The 19,918-nt window shown below is 34.1% G+C and overlaps 1 protein-coding gene and 1 pseudogene across 1 annotated transcript in view; both read left to right on the top strand.

Moving 5' to 3' along the window:
• ITFG1 (integrin alpha FG-GAP repeat containing 1) overlaps positions 1 to 19,918 on the top strand; it is a 317,151-nt gene that overhangs the window by 294,733 nt on the left and 2,500 nt on the right. Inside the window, exons 15-17 of the mRNA XM_032424181.1 lie at positions 14,077 to 14,201; positions 14,814 to 14,896; positions 18,274 to 18,391. Of these exons, the coding sequence (XP_032280072.1) occupies positions 14,077 to 14,201; positions 14,814 to 14,896; positions 18,274 to 18,391 (326 nt within the window). The remainder of the gene's footprint in view (positions 1 to 14,076; positions 14,202 to 14,813; positions 14,897 to 18,273; positions 18,392 to 19,918) is intronic.
• LOC116644797 lies at positions 5,710 to 5,818 on the top strand (annotated as a pseudogene).

Raw genomic sequence — 19,918 nt, 5'->3', positions numbered from 1 at the left:
AATGGATTCCTTCACTCTCCAATATAAGTCACCCATCAACCAGCAGGAAGAGAGGCTAACAATTGTTTTAAGAAGTTTTCCATAAAAAAAAAAAAAAAGAAGTTTTCCATAAATAGCTATACTCCTAAATTCTGAAATCGAGGAATTTAGCCTTTGAACATGTAACCTCACAAATGCCCCATATACTGTTCACTTAGGATAATGCAGGATCTTTCTTCAGGATCCACATTCCAGAGCACCTAGTAACAACACATACTTTTAAAAGGTATTAACAGCTTTCTCTGCTTGGATTTATGCCTTCCTAGGAAGACAGGCTATTTCTTGTTCTTGAGCTGATTACTAAGTAGGACTATTAAAAAACATGCGTATTCTGTGTGTGACATTAAATTAACACATGTCTTAGATTTGTAATTTGATCATAGATTGATTAAGATGCTCCTCCAGTCAACAGAGTGCCTGATACATAGCAGGTGCATCACATCTATAGAATAAACAAACTTATTAATCACAAACTTAGTGATTAGTGAGAATCCACTTACACTGGAAACTAGATTTTCCCAAAGTCCAAGTAAAATGATGTGCTTTAGTCATATAAGCCAGTAGGAGATTTTATCATCAAGAAAAGAACAACTGCTTCATTTCTTTTTTCTACGTGGGTAGGCATCATTTCATTAAAATCAAGTGAATTTTAAAACAAAAATAAGTTAAGAAGCTCCAATTTGGTAAATTTTTTAAATGTCATGTGACTATAGGCTAAAAAGTATCCAAATTTTAAAATGAAATATCAATACTTTTATTATTCTCTGACAAAATTTCTTTCCAAAATTTCTTCTCACCTTCCAAATCTATTGTGTCTTCCTTTTTTACCACTTTGAATTCTGGTGTCAGATTATAATATGGTATTAAGAAATAGAGATAAGTGTAGCCTGTTGACAACAAGTAACCTTTTTATTATTAACTGTGTTCTATATTTAGGAATTAGCTGTCTCCCCCATAACTGGCTAAACACTTCAGCAATGAATTTAAATGTTAAAAATCATTACTGTTTTGACTTAACTATAGAGGACAAACTGGTGGTTATCAGAACGGTGATGGGTAGGGGGATGAGTGAAATAGGTGACGGGGATTAAGAGTACAGTTATCATGAGCACAGGATGTTATATGGAAGTGTTGAATCATTATAGTATACACCTGAAACTAATATAACATTGTAAGTTAATTATACTGGAATTTTTTTTAAAAGAATAAAAGATTCAAATAAGTATTTAAAAAATCATCACTTTTAGTCTATTGTGTCACTTGCTTTCTTTGGCTATTCTTAGTTGATAATTTCTTTAAAAAGTGGTGTATATTATCAGAAATCATCCTACTAAAATAGTTTGGATATTCTGTATTATCCAGAATATTCAGGGCATTGGGGTCTTAGATCAAATCAAATATTTTGCTAAGAAGCCACTAATGCCACCTTAGATTCTTCCATTGATTTCCACACAGAATTAGAATACATGTGTGAAGCATCTGTCATACACATTTCCTATAAACTTTGCACGTAAGTTGTTTGAAACTTGGAACACTTTTTTTTAATTATTTTAAAATATCAGGGAAAGGATTATATTATCAGAATACACCATAAACATCAGTTTAACTTCTAGACTTTCTGGCTAGGATATCTGATTTGGTAAATATTTACAATGAAACTTATCATATGAGATAACACAAATTATTACCTCAGGTTGGCATTTAGGGACTGTGATAATTGGTCTAGGAAGATTTTATTAGCTATATCAGAAACTTACTCTGTTAGCAATTAAAACACACCAGCAGCAAAGGAAAGCAAGTGATAATGTATTTTTAAATTTTTAATTTTATCATTTATCAAAACCTTTTTAATCCATTGATTTTTATAGAATCCTAATCATTCTTGCCAACTTTGTTTTGAAAAAAAAAAAAAAAACATCAGTACCTGGAACAGTCTTTCTCCATCCTTTTGCCCTGCCAGGAAGAGAGATGGTGTACCAGTCACCCAATGAACAAAGAACACATTGATTAAAGGAACATCTCTCACTTACAGTAGAAAGACTAAAGGCAGACATGACAAAATATCAGAAGCATGGTTCTCTTAGGCAGCTAGAAAATTGGAAATAAGCCATTAAAGGGTACAGGCCAATGAGTAAGAGGAAACACTGTTGGCCAAATCATTTATATCAGAGTCCCCATATAATGAAATACAGTTAATATTAAATCTATTTAGGAACATATTTTTCTTTCAAACTCTTAGCTTCATTTTTCTTAACCTCTACCATTCATGTTATTATCCAACTTGCCATTCTCAAAATTACAAGTTTTCCCCACCAAGAAACATTGTTCCCTACCTGATATTCTCATATTGTTTCCGTATAGAAAAATAGAATTTAACATGCACACCACATGGAACAAAAACATGATGATATTTCTTTTAGCATCCCCCTACAGGCAGTGAAAATAGTCCTAAAATTTTCACTCTGCCCTTTTAACTATCTTGAATGAGCCAGAGAACCTGAGCTTATTAGTGTAGATCAAGGGCTAGTCCGTATCCAGAGTACAGTCTTTTTCATAATCGAATCCTGTGTGGATATAATTGGATTAAATTCTTCCTCAGCAAGTTGGTGCCTGTTGTAGAAGATCAGCAAAATACACCAGCCTCATCTTCCAGAACTGCTTAAATAGCCCAGGCTTTAGGTATAGAAGAGAACATCACAAAGCCCAAATGCCACAGCCTAGATTTACAAAAATTAGGAAAGGCCATGTTAACCGGAATGACTACATATAAAATATTATAGATTCCCAGATCATATCCTAGGACACCACAAATACTATACAGATCCAAGCAGTAAAAGGTCATGGAGTGCCTAGGTGGCTCATTCGCCTGGTTAAGCATCTGCCTTCGGCTCAGGTCATGATCTCAGGGTCCTGGGATCCAGCCCCTTGTTGGGCTCCCCGCTCAGCAGGGAGCCTGCTTTTCCCTCTCCCTCTGCCCCTCCCCCTGCTCAGGCTTGCTCTCTCTCTCTAATAAATAAATAAAATATTTTTTAAAAAAACAGTAAAAGATCAAATGTCATTGGATGGGGTTATTCAATGTCATTAGAAGTCCTTTTTATAGAACAGTAAGACAAACATCACACTTCTTTTTCAAATGAAAATAAGATCACAGGTGATGATGAAGGGTGTGGGATTTGGAATTAGGCTGCCAAAATTAAAGTGCCAGCTCCACCATTTAGCAGCTATATGTTTTTAGTCAAATTGCTTAACCTCTTGATTTCCCCATAATCAAGTGGAGATAATAGTACCTACCCACATGCAATTATTGTTAACAACTGCAATAAGATGCAAAAAACACTTGCCATAGTTTTTGGCATATCATATGCCTTTAATAGCTGTTAATTCTTATTGCTTACAGAGGGTATTTAATTTTTATACTTTGTCCTCTTTTAGTATTCTTCATCTCCATTTTAATTGATGTCAAATGTACTCTTGTTGCAGAGCTGTCCATTTTAGAATAATGAATACTTCTCAGAACAATTTTCTCTCCCAAGAAGAGGCATGTTTTTCTCTAAAGTTGCATAAAATATTGGTTGTTTGAATGTGTTCTTTTATCTCATTTTTATAGAGATGCTATTTTTCCTCAAGCCAGTGCAGTACCAGAGGAGTTACAGACATTACTGTTAGATGCAAATTCCCAGTGGCTTAAACCCTTGCAGGGAAATAGAATTCAATGTCCTTTTGACTCAGAATAACACACACACACATATTCACACACCAAGAAAGATAAAATTTCAGGGTTTTTCCCCCCGTTGGCTAGTGATTTTTCCCTTCATTCTTCCACCTCTTATGTCAGCATATATACATTATTTAAGTTTCATTTTTGACAAATGGACCTCAGAGCTACAGTTATGATAAAGTTCATATCTGGTATTCTTGAACAATGAAGTTGGCTTCAATATCTTACCTCAAAACAGAGTGCATGGAAATTATTAAAGTGGCATTTATCTCCTGTCCTGCCTTCTTAATTAATGTAGACTCTTAAATTACAGCATAATCTATTTTACAATGGCATTAAACAGTCAGAATTATATGTCAGTGTAACATTCTCCTGGAGAATAAGAATGAATCAACTTTAAAAAGTGTTACTTTTTTCATTACATAAATGTGTATTTGAACTGTTTTATAAAGTCAGATTATGATACAGTCATAGAAGAACATATAGGCATTTGAATCTAGTGATTAGGGTATCACAAATGCCTTTTATGTATTTATCTTTAGGTAGACAGTCTGTATTGGTACCTATGTGGTATAAACTGATACAGTATTTTTAAGTGGGGAATATGTTACAAGACTCAGGTTTGATGTATTTGGAGAGTAAAATTTCTTTATTCATTCATTTGTTGAGAAAATATGTACTGAGTGCCTAATATGTGCCAGGCCTGTTCTAAGCTCTTATAATATAGAAGTAAACAAAACAGACCTAAATCTTAGCCCTCATAGAGATTACATTCTAGTAGGGGGAAAGAGGCAATAAACATAATAAGTAAATTATGTAATACTAATTAGTTGTCAGGAAGTGATAAGAGCTGTGGGGCAGGGGAGGATAAAGCCAGGTAAAAAGGATAGTCATCAATTTTCTGTAGAGTGTTCAAAGCAGGCTTTCTCTGAGAAAGTGCCATTTGAACAAAGATTTGAAGGAGGTAAGAGAGTTAAACATAACAGTTATCTTTTGAAGAATATTCTTGGCAAAGGAAAAAACCAGTGCCAAGGCTGGCACATTACTCATAAAAGCCAAATGGTGGAATTAACCCAAATGTCTATAATGGATGAATGGCTAAACAAATCAAAGTATATACATATACAAGGAATATTATTCAGACATTAAAGGAGTGAACTACTGATAATTGCTAAATTTATATAAACCTTGAAAACATTATACTAGGTGAAAGAATCCAAACACAAATGATCACGTTTGTATGATTCTTTTTAATATCATACGTGTAGAATAGATAAATCCATAGAGACTGAGAGCAGATTAGAGGTTACCAGGGAATGGGGAGTTATTACTTAATGGGTATGGGTATATTTATGGGGTGATGAAATGTTTGGAAACTAGAGAGAGCTGGTGGTTGCACAACATTCTGAATACACTAAAGGCCACCTAATTTTTATACTTTAAAATGGTTAATTATACATTATGTGAATTTCACCCCTAAAAAACAATAAGGAAATGTAATGTCATAGGTGCTTTCATTGTAAACTAGTAGAAATGTAAAGTAGTACACCTCCAGGTGTCTTAGCACAATTTGTTGAAGAGACTATTTTTTTTGTCTTTTTTTAATTTAAATTCAATTAATTAACATATAATGTATTATTGGTTTCAGAGGTAGAGGTCAGTGATTCATCAGTCTTACATAATACTCTGTACTCATTACACCACTGCCCTCCTTAATGCCCACCACCCAGTTACCCTATCTCCCAACCTCCCTCCCCTCCAGCAACCCTCAGTTTGTTTACTATGATGAAGAGTCTCTTATGGTTTGGAAGAGACTATTCTTTTATCCAATGATTGTCCTACTTCATGACCCAGTATTCCATATCTAGGAATGTAAAAAACTAATCTTGATGCGGACAAGTATGATGTGCAGAGATGTTCACTAAAGCATTATTTATAATGGTGAAAGATTAATCACTTCTTGGCCTTTTGGCTAAGATCAAGTTTAGTATCTGTTCTTATCAGTTTAATGTAATAGTGAAAAATAAGGAGAAATCCATCATCTCCAACAATAGATTTTTTCAATGATGATACAAGAGGATTAATGTAGGCAATAAAATTGTTTTTGATAATGTCTGTAGATTTTAGAAAAATAATTTTTAAAGGCATATATAATAAATGTCTTTTAACTATTAGTTTGGTTTTCTCAGTGGGATTTCAGTGTTGCAATAATATTTCTCTCTGCTTTCGTATTTTTAAAGAATTTTAATAACATGAGAAAATACTCATAAAATAATACTGAGTGAAAAGCAATAAAACTAAACTATGCTAATGTGTTTGTGCATGCACATGTCTAGGGAAAAAATTACATGATTAAAAGTATGCTAAAATATAATAATTATGTCTTCATTTTGAGATTTTAGATACTTTTATTTTCATTATTCTTTGTAAGTTTTTAAGTTTTCTTATTAAACATACCATTTTAATTTGAAATCTATGCTCTAAGGTCTTATTAGAGTATTAATGATAAAAGTCCTTATTTTGGTTCTTTACAGTAAGGTAATTATAGGAAAATAATTTAGATGTCTAGTTAGATCTCTTAAGTCAGTCTTTGCTGGTAGTGTAATGAAATCAGTATATATTTGATTTTTACTTCAACTATGTAATAATAAATTTTATGATAACATATAGCTAACATGTATTACTTATTGTGCAGGACAAGATACTCAAGTTTAAGCATTATCATTCAATCAGCATTATCACTGAGTTCTACTAATTTGCAATTCATTATATTGCTTTACAATTTTGCATACATTGTTTAACTTTTTTTAAATGCCTATCCCTAAGTTCACTGTTTCTTTCCATTATACATATCTATTTCTAACATAAGAACTATATTAAAAAATCATGTATACTTTCAAATGATTTCATATTTCTGGGTAATGTTTAGTGATGTTAGCAGAGTCCCACTGAATATTAAAATATTTAGGTATTAATTAGCCTTATCCTTTTTTTTATGTTCAGTTAGCCACCGTATAGTACATAATTAGTCCTTGATGCAGTGTTCAGTGATTCATTAGTTAAGTATAACCCCCAGTGCTCATCACAGCACGTGCCCTCCTCAGTACCCATCACCCTGTTACCCCCTCCCCCTAACCCCCTCCCCTCTGAAACCCCCAGATTGTTTCTCAGGGTCCATAGTTTCTCATGGTTCATCTCCCTCTTTGCTTTCTCCCCCTTTGGATTTCCCTCCCTTCCCCTATGGTCCTCCGTGCAATTGCTTATGTTCCACATATGAGTGAAACCATATGATAATCCTTTAAATGTTCAGTTTAACTATGTAGGAAATATATACTCTCCTAGGGAGAGACTGACTTTTGGAATGCCAGTGTGAGGACTGCATGAACCTGCTCTCCCCAAAAAGGAAAAAAATACGGGTCAAACAACTAATATCAACCATTTCAGAACTCTAGAAATTAACCAAAGCCACAGAATGGACTATGTTGTCTATCCAAGAGGAACTGCTAATCCTCAATAAGACTGCAGGTTCTGTGGCACTCTAATTTGGGCTTTTCCCACCCAAGCTCCCTTCTCTACTGAGTGGTGTGGCAATGCAGCAGCCGTGAAAGCCAGTAGCTCACAGTCAGTAGACAGGACTGACTGAATTAAAATTCCCATCCCCAGAGCACTGTCAATATTTTATCTAAACTAGCAACTCCCTGGAAAATCCCCATTCTCAGGAGGTTGGGGCTATTTGATTTGACTCGGAGTTCAGCCCAGCAGTAAAAAATAGAATTTAAAAAAAAGTCCTGTCCCCCTGGGCATTACCAAAAACAAAAATCATCTGCTAGCAAAATCTGAGCTACCTAAGCCTATGATTTCAGGTGTAGTGAAACAAGAGCCTGGTCAAAGTATAAGAAGTCCTGAGGAACTAGGTAACCATGGGCAACTTTGCAAAACTCCAATATATTCATGGGGATCTAGAAGGCTATGAACATGCCTAGAAAGGAAATTACTTCATTCAAATACTCAGCTTGAGTATACTACCTTAAGGCCCTGCTCAAGCAAGAAATGAAAGCTAAAGCTATCCTATAAACTGCTTGAAGTTTGAAGGCATGCTTCCACACACAAATTCTCCAGCAAAGTGTGGAAGACATACAGACAAGATATTTAAGGAAATCTTGTGTACCAGTCATTGGTTATACCAACCCAAGTATGCCTAGGAAGCCAGGCTGAAGACAAAAACTTTAAAAATAAGAAAATAAAATAACTTTGTGGCAGGGAATGCAGAATCTATAGAATTCATCCAGGGAAAGTCACTAAACAAATGAACAACAACAACAACGAAAAACCAACAAATCCTTAAAGGGAGATTGTTGATAACATAGTTGTTATATTATCTAATAAGTCCACTTTCAACGACAAATTATAAGACATGCAAAGAAACAGGAAAGTATGCCACAAACACATTTGAAAAAAATAAAAGCAAACAACAGAAAAATGTGCCCAAAGATACTGGACTTAGTTGACAAAAAACTATAAATCAGCTATTATAAATATGTTCAAAGAACTAAAAGAAACCAGGATTGAAGAATTAGGGGGTAAGTATGACAACTATGTCTCACTAAATAGAAAATGGAAATAAGGAGATAAAGATCATTTTCAAAAATCAAATAGAAATTCTGGAGGTGGAAAATACAGTAACTGACGTGAAAAATTCAGTAGAGGGCTCAATAACAGATTTGAGTTGACAAAAGAATAAGCAAGCTTGAATATAGATCAAACCTGAATACAAATCTCTGCATACAGAGAGTATACAAGCCTGGGTTACAGGAAAAAACTTCAGAGGGGTGCCTACATGGCTCAGTCGGTTAAGTGTCTGACTCTTGATTTCGGCTCAGGTCATGATCTCAGGGTTGTGATTGAGCCCTGCGTTGGGCTCTGTGCCCAGCAGAGAGTCTTCTTGAGATTCTCTTTCTCCGTCTGCCTCAGCCCCTCCCTCCTCCTCTCTGTGTCTCTCTCAAATAATAAATAAATAAATCTTTAAAAAAAACAAAAAACTCAGAGACCTATGGACCCTCCATCAAGCATACCAACATATGAATAAGGGGATTCTTAGAAGGAAAAGAGAAAAAGGGGCAAAATAAATATCTGAAGCAATAATGGCTAAAACCACCCAAATTTGTTCAAAACATTAATCTGCACATCTAAAAAGCTCAACCAGTTCCAGGGAGAATAAATTCAAAGAGATCCACATATAGTCAAACTGTCAAAAAAACAAAGACAGAAAGAGACTATTGATAGCAGCAAGAGAGATGCTACTTACCATGTCCAAGAGAGCCTCAGTAAGGTTCACAGCTGACTTCTCACCAAAAACCATAGAAGCCAGAGGGGTTGATATATTCAAAGTACTATAAGAGGGGGGGGGGAATCTGTCAATCAGGAATTCTATATGTGGCAAATCTATCCTTCAAAAATGAAGGAGTCTAGACATTCCTAGATAAACAAAACAGACAATTCATCTCTAGTACACCAACCCTACAAGAAATGCTGAACTGAGAGGACAACTGGACAGTAACTCAAATCCACACAATTAAGTAAAAAACACCAGTAAGACTATAGATAAACATAAAATATGGTAATGCCTCATTTCCTATCTGATCTAAAAGACAACTGTATAAAATGATCATTACAAACCTGTGTTGATGGGTTGATAATGTATAAAAATATAATTTGTATAATAAGAGCACAAAGGAAGGGGGAGGACAATAGCTATATTAGAACAAAGTTGTTATATGCACTAGGAATTAAATTTTTTTTTAGTTAATATGCTAATTGTAATCCCCATGGCAACCACAAAGACAATAATTCAAAAAATAGAAAAAAACAACTAGGGAATTAAAATGGTACACTAGAAAACATTTAACAAAGCAGCAATGGAGGAATAGAATTAAAAAGACATAAGACCTGTACAAAACCAGTAGTAAACAGGAGATACAAATCCTACCTTATCAGTAATTGCAGTAAATGTAATTGGAATAAACACTCCTATCAAAAGGCAGAGTTTGGTAGAATGGATAATTATATATGACCCAATTATGTGCCATCTACAAGAGACACTTTACGTTCAAAGATACAAAAAAGTTGAGGGGCGACTGGCTGGCTCAGTCAATGGAGCATGTGACTCTTCACCTCAGGATTGTAAATTCAAGCCCCACATTGGGTATAGAGATTACTTAAAAAAAATAACATCTTTAAAAAATGATATAAATAAGTTGAAAGTAAAAAGGTGGGGAAAATTATGCCATGCAAAGAGTAACCAAGGGCGCCTGGGTGGCTCAGTTGGTTAAGCAACTGCCTTCGGCTCAGGTCATGATCCTGGAGTCCCGGGATCGAGTCCCACATCGGGCTCCCTGCTCAGCTGGGAGTCTGCTTCTCCCTCTGACCCTCCCCCATCTCATGCTCTCTCTCTCATTCTCTCTCTCTCTCTCTCTCTCAAATAAATAAATAAAATCTTAAAAAAAAAAAAAAAGTAACCGAAAGAAAACTGGGGTGGCCATTCTAATATCAGGCAAACTAGACTTTAAGAAAAAAAAATTGTTACTAGAGACAAAGAAGGACATTTTATACTGATAATAAAAAGGGCAATCCATAAGGAAGCTATAATAACTATAAAGACATTGGCACCTAACAACAGAGCACCCTAAATACATGAAGAATTGAGGAGAGAAATCAATAATTCAAAATAAATTATTGGAGACTTTCATACCCCACTTTCAGTAATGGATCAAATGAGGCATAAGATCTATAAGAAAAGAGAAAATAACACTAAACCAGCAAAACCTAAGAGATATGTATAGAACACTCCATCCAACAGCAGCAGAATATGCATTCTTCTCAAGCACAACTGGAAAGTTCTACAAAGTAGACCATATGCTAGATCAAAACAAGCCTCAGTAAATTTAAAAGGTTTGAAATCATGCCAAGTATGTTCCCCAACTACAATGGGATGATATTAGAAGTCATTAATATTTGAAAATTCACAAATATGTGGAAATTAAACATCACACTCCTAAAAAACCAATGGGTTTCAAATCACAAGGAAAACTAGAAAATACTTTAGGTACGTGGAAACAAAAACACAGCATGCCACAATGTATGGAATGCATCTAAAGTGGTTCTTAGAGGAAAATTTAGTGCTTTAAGTGCCTATATTAAGGAATAGGAACAGTCTATAATTGATAACCACTTTAAGAAACTAGCCAACTAAACTAGCAAACTAAACCCAAAGCAAGCAGAAGGTAAGAAATAATGAGATAAAATAAGTAGGGAAGAAAAACATAAAACAAATTCAACCAAAAGATTTTTTTAAGATTAACAAAATTTATAAACCTTTAGACCTTTAACTAGACTAAAAGACTCAAATTACTAAAATCCAAAATGAGGGAGGATACTACTACCACCCTTCACAGAAATACAAAGGTAGCTACACAAATATATAGCCAATAACATTTGAAAAGCAGCTCAGCTTTATGTTTTATGTTTGACATTTTTTTTATCTCATTTTATTCTGAAGCTAGATTATCTATAAGGTCTTTTTAGGATAAAATATGGAAGAAAATCATATGAGGCAAAACCATTTTAGGCAAGTTCTTAGACATGACACCAAAAGCATGATCCATCAAAGAAAATATTGAAAAATAGAATTTCACCAATATTAAAAACATTTCATTTGTATGAGAGAGATACTATTGAGAGAATGAAAGATAAACTACAGACTGGGAGAAAATATTTGGAAATTATATATCTGGAACATGATTTGGGTTCAGAATGTGTAAAGAATTCTCAAAGCTCAACAATAAGAAAACAATCCAATTTAAAAATAGGGAAAAGACTGGAAGCAATACTTAACCAAAAATATATATATATATAGCTGTTCTGGAAAATTATTTGCCATTTTCTTGTAGGATTAAACATACATTTACAATCTGTCCCACAAATACCACTCCTGGGCATTTATCCTAGACAACTGAAAATTTATAATAAATAGAAGGGCTGTAAACATCTGTGTATAGGTTTTTATATGAACATATAAATAGCAATGGAGAAGGGACTGACTTAAATCTGCATAACAAATCTTACTGAACAACTCTCATTTATCATACTTTTTATATGAACATATAAAAACCTATACACAGATGTTTACAGCCCTTCTATTTATTATAGGCCCAAACTGGAAACAACCAAGATGTCTTTCAACAGGTGAATGGATAAACAAATGGTGGAACATTCACACAATGAAATATTATTCCTAATGAAGAGGCATGAAACCTCAATACACAATACTTAGATGTATTTCAGAGGCATTATGCCGAGTAAAAAAAAGTCAATATCAAAAGTTACATATAGTATGATTCCATTTATATGACATTCTCAAAAAGACAAACTACAGTCCTGGGAGAGGATCTGACATACATAAGGAGAGCATGATGAAATTTTTACAGATACAGAACTGTTTTATACCTTTATGGTGGTTTAGAAGAGGAAAAGAAATCTTTTTCTCTACCTTTCTTTGGTCCTCCAGGTGGGGCCCTATAAATTAGACTGGCCAAAGACAGATTAACAAATATATTAACATGTACATAGTACATGTACACTTGGGAACATCCAGTGATGAGTAACCCAAAGGGATGGTTAGAATTTGGACTTAAATACCATTTTAGGCTAAACAGTGGACAGGGGATTTAGGGTTTCTGGGCAAAGGAAACAAGTTATGGGAAGGTGGTCCAGGAAAAGTATGGTAAATGAGAGTTGTTCAGTAAGATTTGTTATGCAGATTTAAGTCAGTGCCTTCTCCATTGCTAAGAGTTCTCCTTTGTTAAGTCTTCCATTGATGAGAGTTAAAAGTCCTCCTCTTGCTGCTATGGGAGAGAGACATTTTTACAAAGGAAAACTTCCTGCATAAATGTAAATTTCCTTTATAAAAGGAAAAGTAGTGCCCTGTTTTTAGAGTTTTTCCTGTACCTACTGGTTCTCAATGGCCATTAGCTCAAAATAATCCATATGCCAAAGAGCCATATTTTGGGATGGCATATTCTGGTACCCTTCAGGAATGATGGTTCTATAAATCCATACTTGTGTTAAAATTCAGATAATTGTATACTCTAAAAAGTGTATTTTTATTTTAATTTGAGCAATAAAAATGTCTAACTATGAAAAAAAAAAGAAAGAAAGAAAAAGAAAAGCAGCTCAGCATCATTAGTCATTAGGGAAATGCAAAAAAAGCCACAATGAGATATCACGTCACAACCACCGGAATGGCTATGATCGAAAAGACAGATAAAGTGTTAGCAAGGGTGTGGAAAACTTGAAACCTTCATACGTGTTGGTGGGAATAGAGAATGGTGCAGCCATTTCGGAAAACAGAAGTTGACACAGATACTTGTATGGGAATGTGCACAGCAGCATTATTCATAAAAACACCACACATTGAGGGCTCCTGGGTGGCTCAGTCATTAAGCATCTGCCTTCGGCTCAGGTCATAATCCCAGGGTCCTGGGATCGAGACCGCATCGGGCTCCCTGCTCAGCGGGAAGCCTGCTTCTCCCTCTCTCACTCCCCCTGCTTGTGTTCCTGCTCTCGCTATGTCTCTCTCTGTCAAATAAATAAATAAAATCTTTGGAAAAAAAAAAAACACCACACATTGATTGTATCTATATGAATCTCCAGAAGAGGCAAATCTATAGAGAAAGTAAGATTAGTGGTTACCCATAACTAAGAGAGTAGGGGTTAGAAATAGGGAGTAACTGCTAATGGGAATGCAGTTTCTTTGTTGGGTGATGAAAATATTCTAAAATTTGACTGTAGTTATGGCTCAACAACTTTTTTAATATACTCAAAACCACTAGTTGTACATTTTATTTTTTTTTAAATCTGTATTTATTTGACAGAGACATAGCGAGAGCGGGAACACAAGCAGGGGGAGTGGGAGAGGGAGAAGCAGGCTTCTCACCGAGCAGGGAGCCCGATGCGGGGCTAGTTCCCAGGACCCTGTGATCATGACTTGAGCCGAAGGCAGATGCTTAATGACTGATCCACCCAGGCGCCCCTAGTTGTACATTTTAAACGGGTGATGTTTATGGTGTGTGAATTATATCTCAATAAAGCTACTTTCTTTGAAAAGTGAATCATTAATGGTAATGAACCAGACATTTCATTTCACATTTTTATCCTTAAAGAATTAAGTTTTGGCACCTAAATTGTTAATATTTTATCATTTTAATATTTGATGAGAGCAATGTTTACAAAGATGCCTTTTTTTTTTTTTTAAATAAATTTAGCTGGACAACTCAGCCAATCCGCACATTTAGCCCTTCAACTACCATACAATGTACTTGGTTTAGGTCGAAGTGCAAATTTTCTTGATCATCTGTATGTTGGCATTCCCCGTCCATCTGGAGAGAAGGTGAGTAAAAATTTATTTTGTTTACAATTAATGTGTCTTAATATATACTTTTCAAATATTTAAATTCAACAATTTGAATTCAAATAAATCTTTTTTAATCTCTTTAAAGAGAATATAGAAAGAGAGAAATAGGTAGTGACCTATCTAAGCTTATCTTACATGGAGCACATCGTAATTTAAAGATATGGTTTTCTACCACCTCTCATAAACCTCATGACCTCCTGTCCCTCTTGCCTGCTTTTTCTCTTCATCTTCACTATCTAACGTAAAATATTTTGTTTCTTGTCATACTCCACCTCTACTTGAATTTTAGCTTCAAGCAGCACTTGTACATAGCACTGTGAACAGTACCTGCTACACTGTTGAGTAAATATTTGTTAAATTAATGAATCCATGAGACAGAAATATAATCCTTCCCTCAAAAGATCAAAAAATTTTTGCTAATAGTGCACAGGAGCCCCATTTGGGGCTTAATATATATAAATTTAGCTTAATCCATACCTAGGATTTCAATTAATCAAGGAGCACTTAAGCTTTTTCCTTATTTATTTAGAATAATAATTCTGTTTTTAAAGTATACTAATGTAAAATGTTCTTAAATTCTTTTTCCAGTCTGTACGAAAACAAGAGTGGACTGCAATCATTCCAAATTCCCAGCTAATTGTCATTCCATATCCTCACAATGTTCCTCGAAGGTAATGTCCTTGCTTGAACTGATTTTGGTAAAAATACTGTCAACTCAGAATCATAGGTACAGTTACATCTTTTAAAAACTCTCTCTGTTCCTGCTGTGTTCCCATGAGTGCCATCATTTAATTTGCTTACAGCAAACCTTAAATGACTAAACATTCCTACACAAAAGGTCCTTGACTTTTTTTATGAAGAACAAATTAAACCTTATTAGAAAAACAACAGGTTAACTAATTAGGGATTTATACATATTCTACTTCAATAAACTGATCTTCAGTTTACTAGCTATAAATTCTAAAATTTCAGAATGCTGAATTTTTTAGTAAGCATTGATCTTTTTAATAAATGCTTGGGAAGTGGTATGTATCCCACAGTGGTGAGGCACAAGTTTTAGAGTCAAAGAGACCTTGGCTAGAAACTAAGATCTACTGCTGAGGGTCCATTCCTGCACCTGTAAAGTGGGAGATAGAATACCTACCTTAAAAGGATGTAGATGAAATATGCATAAGACAATGCCCAGCATCAAGTAAGTTTTCAGTGATACGTGTCTTTTTTTTTTCTTATTAGCAGAATATATTCCTTTTATAGGAATAGCATTTAAATCTAACTCCTTATCTTTGTTCATTTTTCTTTAATTACTAGAGTGATTCCACTGTTTTTAAAAAGTAGGTGATAAAGGTATTCACTAACACTTAAATTTCACTGGGAAGAATATAACTTGTTCTTAAGGCTAGGCTGATATCAAAATGAAAAAATAACCAAAAAGAAAGGATGTAATGTACCTATGAATATGTAACCAGCGAGGTCCTGGTTTGTTATGTTTCTTCTCAAAATGGAGGCTGTATTGTTCTTTATTAAGTTTTTAGATGGAATATATTCAGTGGTTTGCTAGAACCAGTTCATGCCACCTGATGAGCTGATTGTATGCATCTTTTTCCCACTCTGTTCAGTGGGAATCGGCTATGATGGGAGTATTTACAACATGAAAATTGGCAACTGCCAATCAGGGCTTTTTCCCCACCCCAGAGAGCCAGTTTAACAGCATACCACAGGATATATCTTACGGTGGATTTAAGGGCTTAAGAAAACAACTTTATTACAACATTATGCTTGAAATAAGATAACATCAGTAGAGGGGCACCTGGTGGCTCAGAGCACACGACTCTTGATTTTGGGGTTGTGGGTTCGGGCCCCATGTTGGGTATAGAGATTATTTAAAAATAAAATCTTAAAAAAAAAAGATATCACTAGGGGCGCCTGGGTGGCTCAGTCATTAAGCGCCTGCCTTCGGCTCGGGTCATGGTCCCAGGGTCCTGGGTTTGAGCCCCATGTTGGGCTCCCTGCTCAGTGGGAAGCCTGCTTCTCCCTCTCCCACTCCCCCTGCTTGTGTTCCCTCTCTCACTGTGTCTCTCTCTGTCAAATAAATAAAATCTTTAAAAAAAAAAAAAAGATATCACTAGAAACAATAATGGTCTGAGTTCAGATATTTTTTAATGAATCTTTATGTTTGTTATTTTTCTGTACATGAAATTTATAACAAATCTAGAAAATCTGTACCATGAGTAGGAAAATGTATAAATTATGATACTTCTATATGGTGTAATATGACATAGAACAATCTCTTAAAATAGAGTGGTAAGCAAAAGACAATAAAAGTTCATTTTGAGTATGTCTAGTAAGCAACCATTTGTGATTTGAAAAAGATATCTGTGTATATATGTCTATATATGTATAAAATATCTCTGGAAAGATATGCAAGAAACTGCTTAAGAATGACTGCTTCCGAGTAAGAAATTAAGGACTGGCCTTTTGTCCAATTTTTTCTTACCAAGATTCCTATTTTCATGGTTTTTTAAAGTCTATTTAAGAAGAACTATCAAAACAATCTCATGAAAGAACTTTTTTTTTAAGTATGAGGTAAGGTACTGAGAATAGCTAACCTCAACTAACAGTATTCGTTTTCCTACTTTTGAGTTTCTAGAAAATTCTTTTATAGTTTTCTTTTATAACCTCAACATTTTTCATGTTTCTCTTGCTCTTTCTGAAGAAATGTTCTTTTCAAATTTATGTACATAATAAAAACTGAATTGATTTTAGTTTGAGGTGTATTTTGAGATTTATTGACTAGAGGCTAACTTACAGATCAATAAATTTTAATTATCCCAAAATAAGTCAGTCGCTACTTGCTATTCATCAGAATGATCTTACTTTTATTAAACTTTTAAAATGAAAATAGGCTGAATGGATTAAAAAATAAGACCTATCTATATGCTGCCTACAAGAGACTCACCTCTTGTGATGTAAAGACTTAAGAGACTAAAAGTGAATGGAAGGGAAAAGATGTTTCATGCAAATGGAAACCAAAAGAAGCTGGGTGGTTATACTTACATCAGACAAAAAAATTTAAAACAAAGACTATGATAAAAGACAAAGAAGGGCATTACATAATAATACAGGCGTCAATCCAACAAGAGGATATAACAATTGTAAATATTTATGCACCCAACACAGGAGCACCTAAATATATAAAGTAACTATTAACAGACCTAAAGGGAGAAATTGACAGTAATACAATAATAGTAGGTGATTTTAAAATGAAAATATATCTATTACCTATTTTCAGAGAGAACAAAATTCTTTGTATATAACCACCTACAGTGTTGATGATATTAGACCCCAGTTTTAAGCTTTTCAGGGTTTGCAAGTGCTGTATTATGTGGACTGTTTTAGAAGAAAGAGCTAGTTCTATTCATGCTAAAGTCTGTATATTGCCATTAACACTAAGGGACTAAAAGTGATTTTGTAAGAAGTCTCAACATCATTGTAGTAATGTAAACCCTCCAACATGACACAGAAATGATAGAAGTATTTTTACACAAGCCATCTATCTACACCCACTGAGATCCATGGCTGTTTTAGTTGGCCATAGTATATACGTGAACAGGGGTCAAAAAATAAGGTGATATGAGATCTTACCAAAATCATGTAACTATGTATATAGCCTTAGAGTCAAGGTTTCAAATTCAGCAAGTAAATCAAGATGTAAAAACAATGTCTAAGATTGTCCTGAGTATCCTTAACAGGTTTATTTAAGAATAATTCTCACAGGATCAAAGAAATATAATGAAGCATCTCATCAAAAATTCTATTCTATTTCAGTTCTCTGAGTAAAATCTGAACTCTGCAGGATCATCAATATTCTTAGCGCTATCTAAATTTAATTGCTGTTGTTTTATTTATAGTGAATGGATAGATGGGAAAATGAATTAATGGATGAATCAACTGACTCATTAATTAATAGCTATTTGCTTTTCGGTCTCAGTAGAATTTTGTTGTTTTTCAGTTAAAATGTGTAATTTTAATGATTCTGTTTTATCTGCAGCTGGAGTGCCAAACTGTATCTTACACCAAGTAACATTGTTCTACTTACTGCTATAGCTCTCATCGGTGTCTGTGTTTTCATCTTGGCAATAATCGGCATTTTACATTGGCAGGAAAAGGTTTGTTCATTTAAATGAAATTTGTTAATTTGTAATAGTAATATATTGCTCTTTAAAAACACTGTATTTTAAACTTGTATCTAAACTGCTAGTAAATTTATATGATAGCCCCCTTTCTCCTTCTCATAAACACTGTATAAAAAATCTACACTTGGAGTGTTGTTTTTAATTATTATTTAGGGGTTTTTCACATTCTATCCGTAATGTCCTCTTACTGATTATAATTTCTTTCATCCCTTCAAGTTACTAATGTCCTTAGAAATTTATATAAATCACAGGAAATTATTTTAAAACTTCAGTGCTGTACAATAGTAATAAAATGATCACCCAGAAATTTCCAGGTATATCAAAAAACTTAATTAGAAATAATTTCATAAAGCCCTGAAAAATAATAATCTTTTTTTTAACAAGCCTGTGTTTATTATCTACTGATAAAGCCATGAACAATTTTTTCCAGGAATAACAGCTATGTCTATATAAAGAATTAGAGCACAGAGAGGTTAAATGATTTTCTCAAGGTTTGGGTGGGAAGTAACAACTAAAATGATAAACATCTTTTCCATCTATAAAGTATTCTTTGCACTAAACATTTTTCTGTTCTTTAGTATAACCCCTAAATAATAATTAAAAACAACACTCCAAGTGTAGATTTTTTATACAGTGTTTATGAGAAGGAGAAAGGGGGCTATCATATAAATTTACTAGCAGTTTAGATACAAATTGAAAAAGCTAATTTCTATGAAAATGTGAATATGAATTAAGTACATGAATTAATATGAATATATATTAAAGTATATAACTAGTAGGTTCCAACAGTGTTCCCCAAAAAGGGCTTCTTCGTGTCATAAAAGTGTTTTCTTTTTTTGCACCTACTCTCTTTGGATTGTCATGCCCATCATAATCATTTTTTGTTAACTAAATTTACTATGTATTTTAGCTGTTTTAACTTAGGAAAAAGAGAAGATCTTAATTGTTCTGATAAGTGTTCATAGGTTTGTCTCTTCCTAAAAAATTACTCCTTTATACATCAAAAATGATAACAGAAACTTACATATTCAGTTAATTTTAAGATTGCAACTTAAGACATAAAATAAAGGGTGATCCTACATACTTTTGTCCAGAAGTGTCAGAACATAATCTGAAGTATTACATAGCTCTAGACCTATAAAGGAAAGGAAATTAACTTCATTAATTTCTCAGATCATCTGATTACAGTATAAACATTGTGGACTTACAATAATAATGATGCAATGGCTAAAAATTGAAATTTTAAATACAGGTGTGGATTTGACCATGTATACTCTCCTGTGATACTGTGGTTCATCGCCTACCTCTTTGACCACTTCTCTTTCACCTAGCTGGGTGCTCCATTCTACCACTTCCTAACCACAGTGTCTGCCCTAGGCTGTCTTCTTTCTACACTGCTCCTGCCAGTTTTATCCAAAAGCATAGCTTCAAGCTATTACCTCAAATATCCCTAACAGTCATCTGTCCCTAAAGTTCTCTTAGCCCATTTCCAGCTGTCTC

The sequence above is a fragment of the Phoca vitulina genome, unplaced genomic scaffold (genome assembly GCF_004348235.1).
Source record: "Phoca vitulina isolate PV1807 unplaced genomic scaffold, GSC_HSeal_1.0 scaffold30, whole genome shotgun sequence".
Classification (NCBI taxonomy): Eukaryota; Metazoa; Chordata; class Mammalia; order Carnivora; family Phocidae; genus Phoca; species Phoca vitulina.
This window is presented reverse-complemented; position numbering and strand designations above follow the sequence as displayed.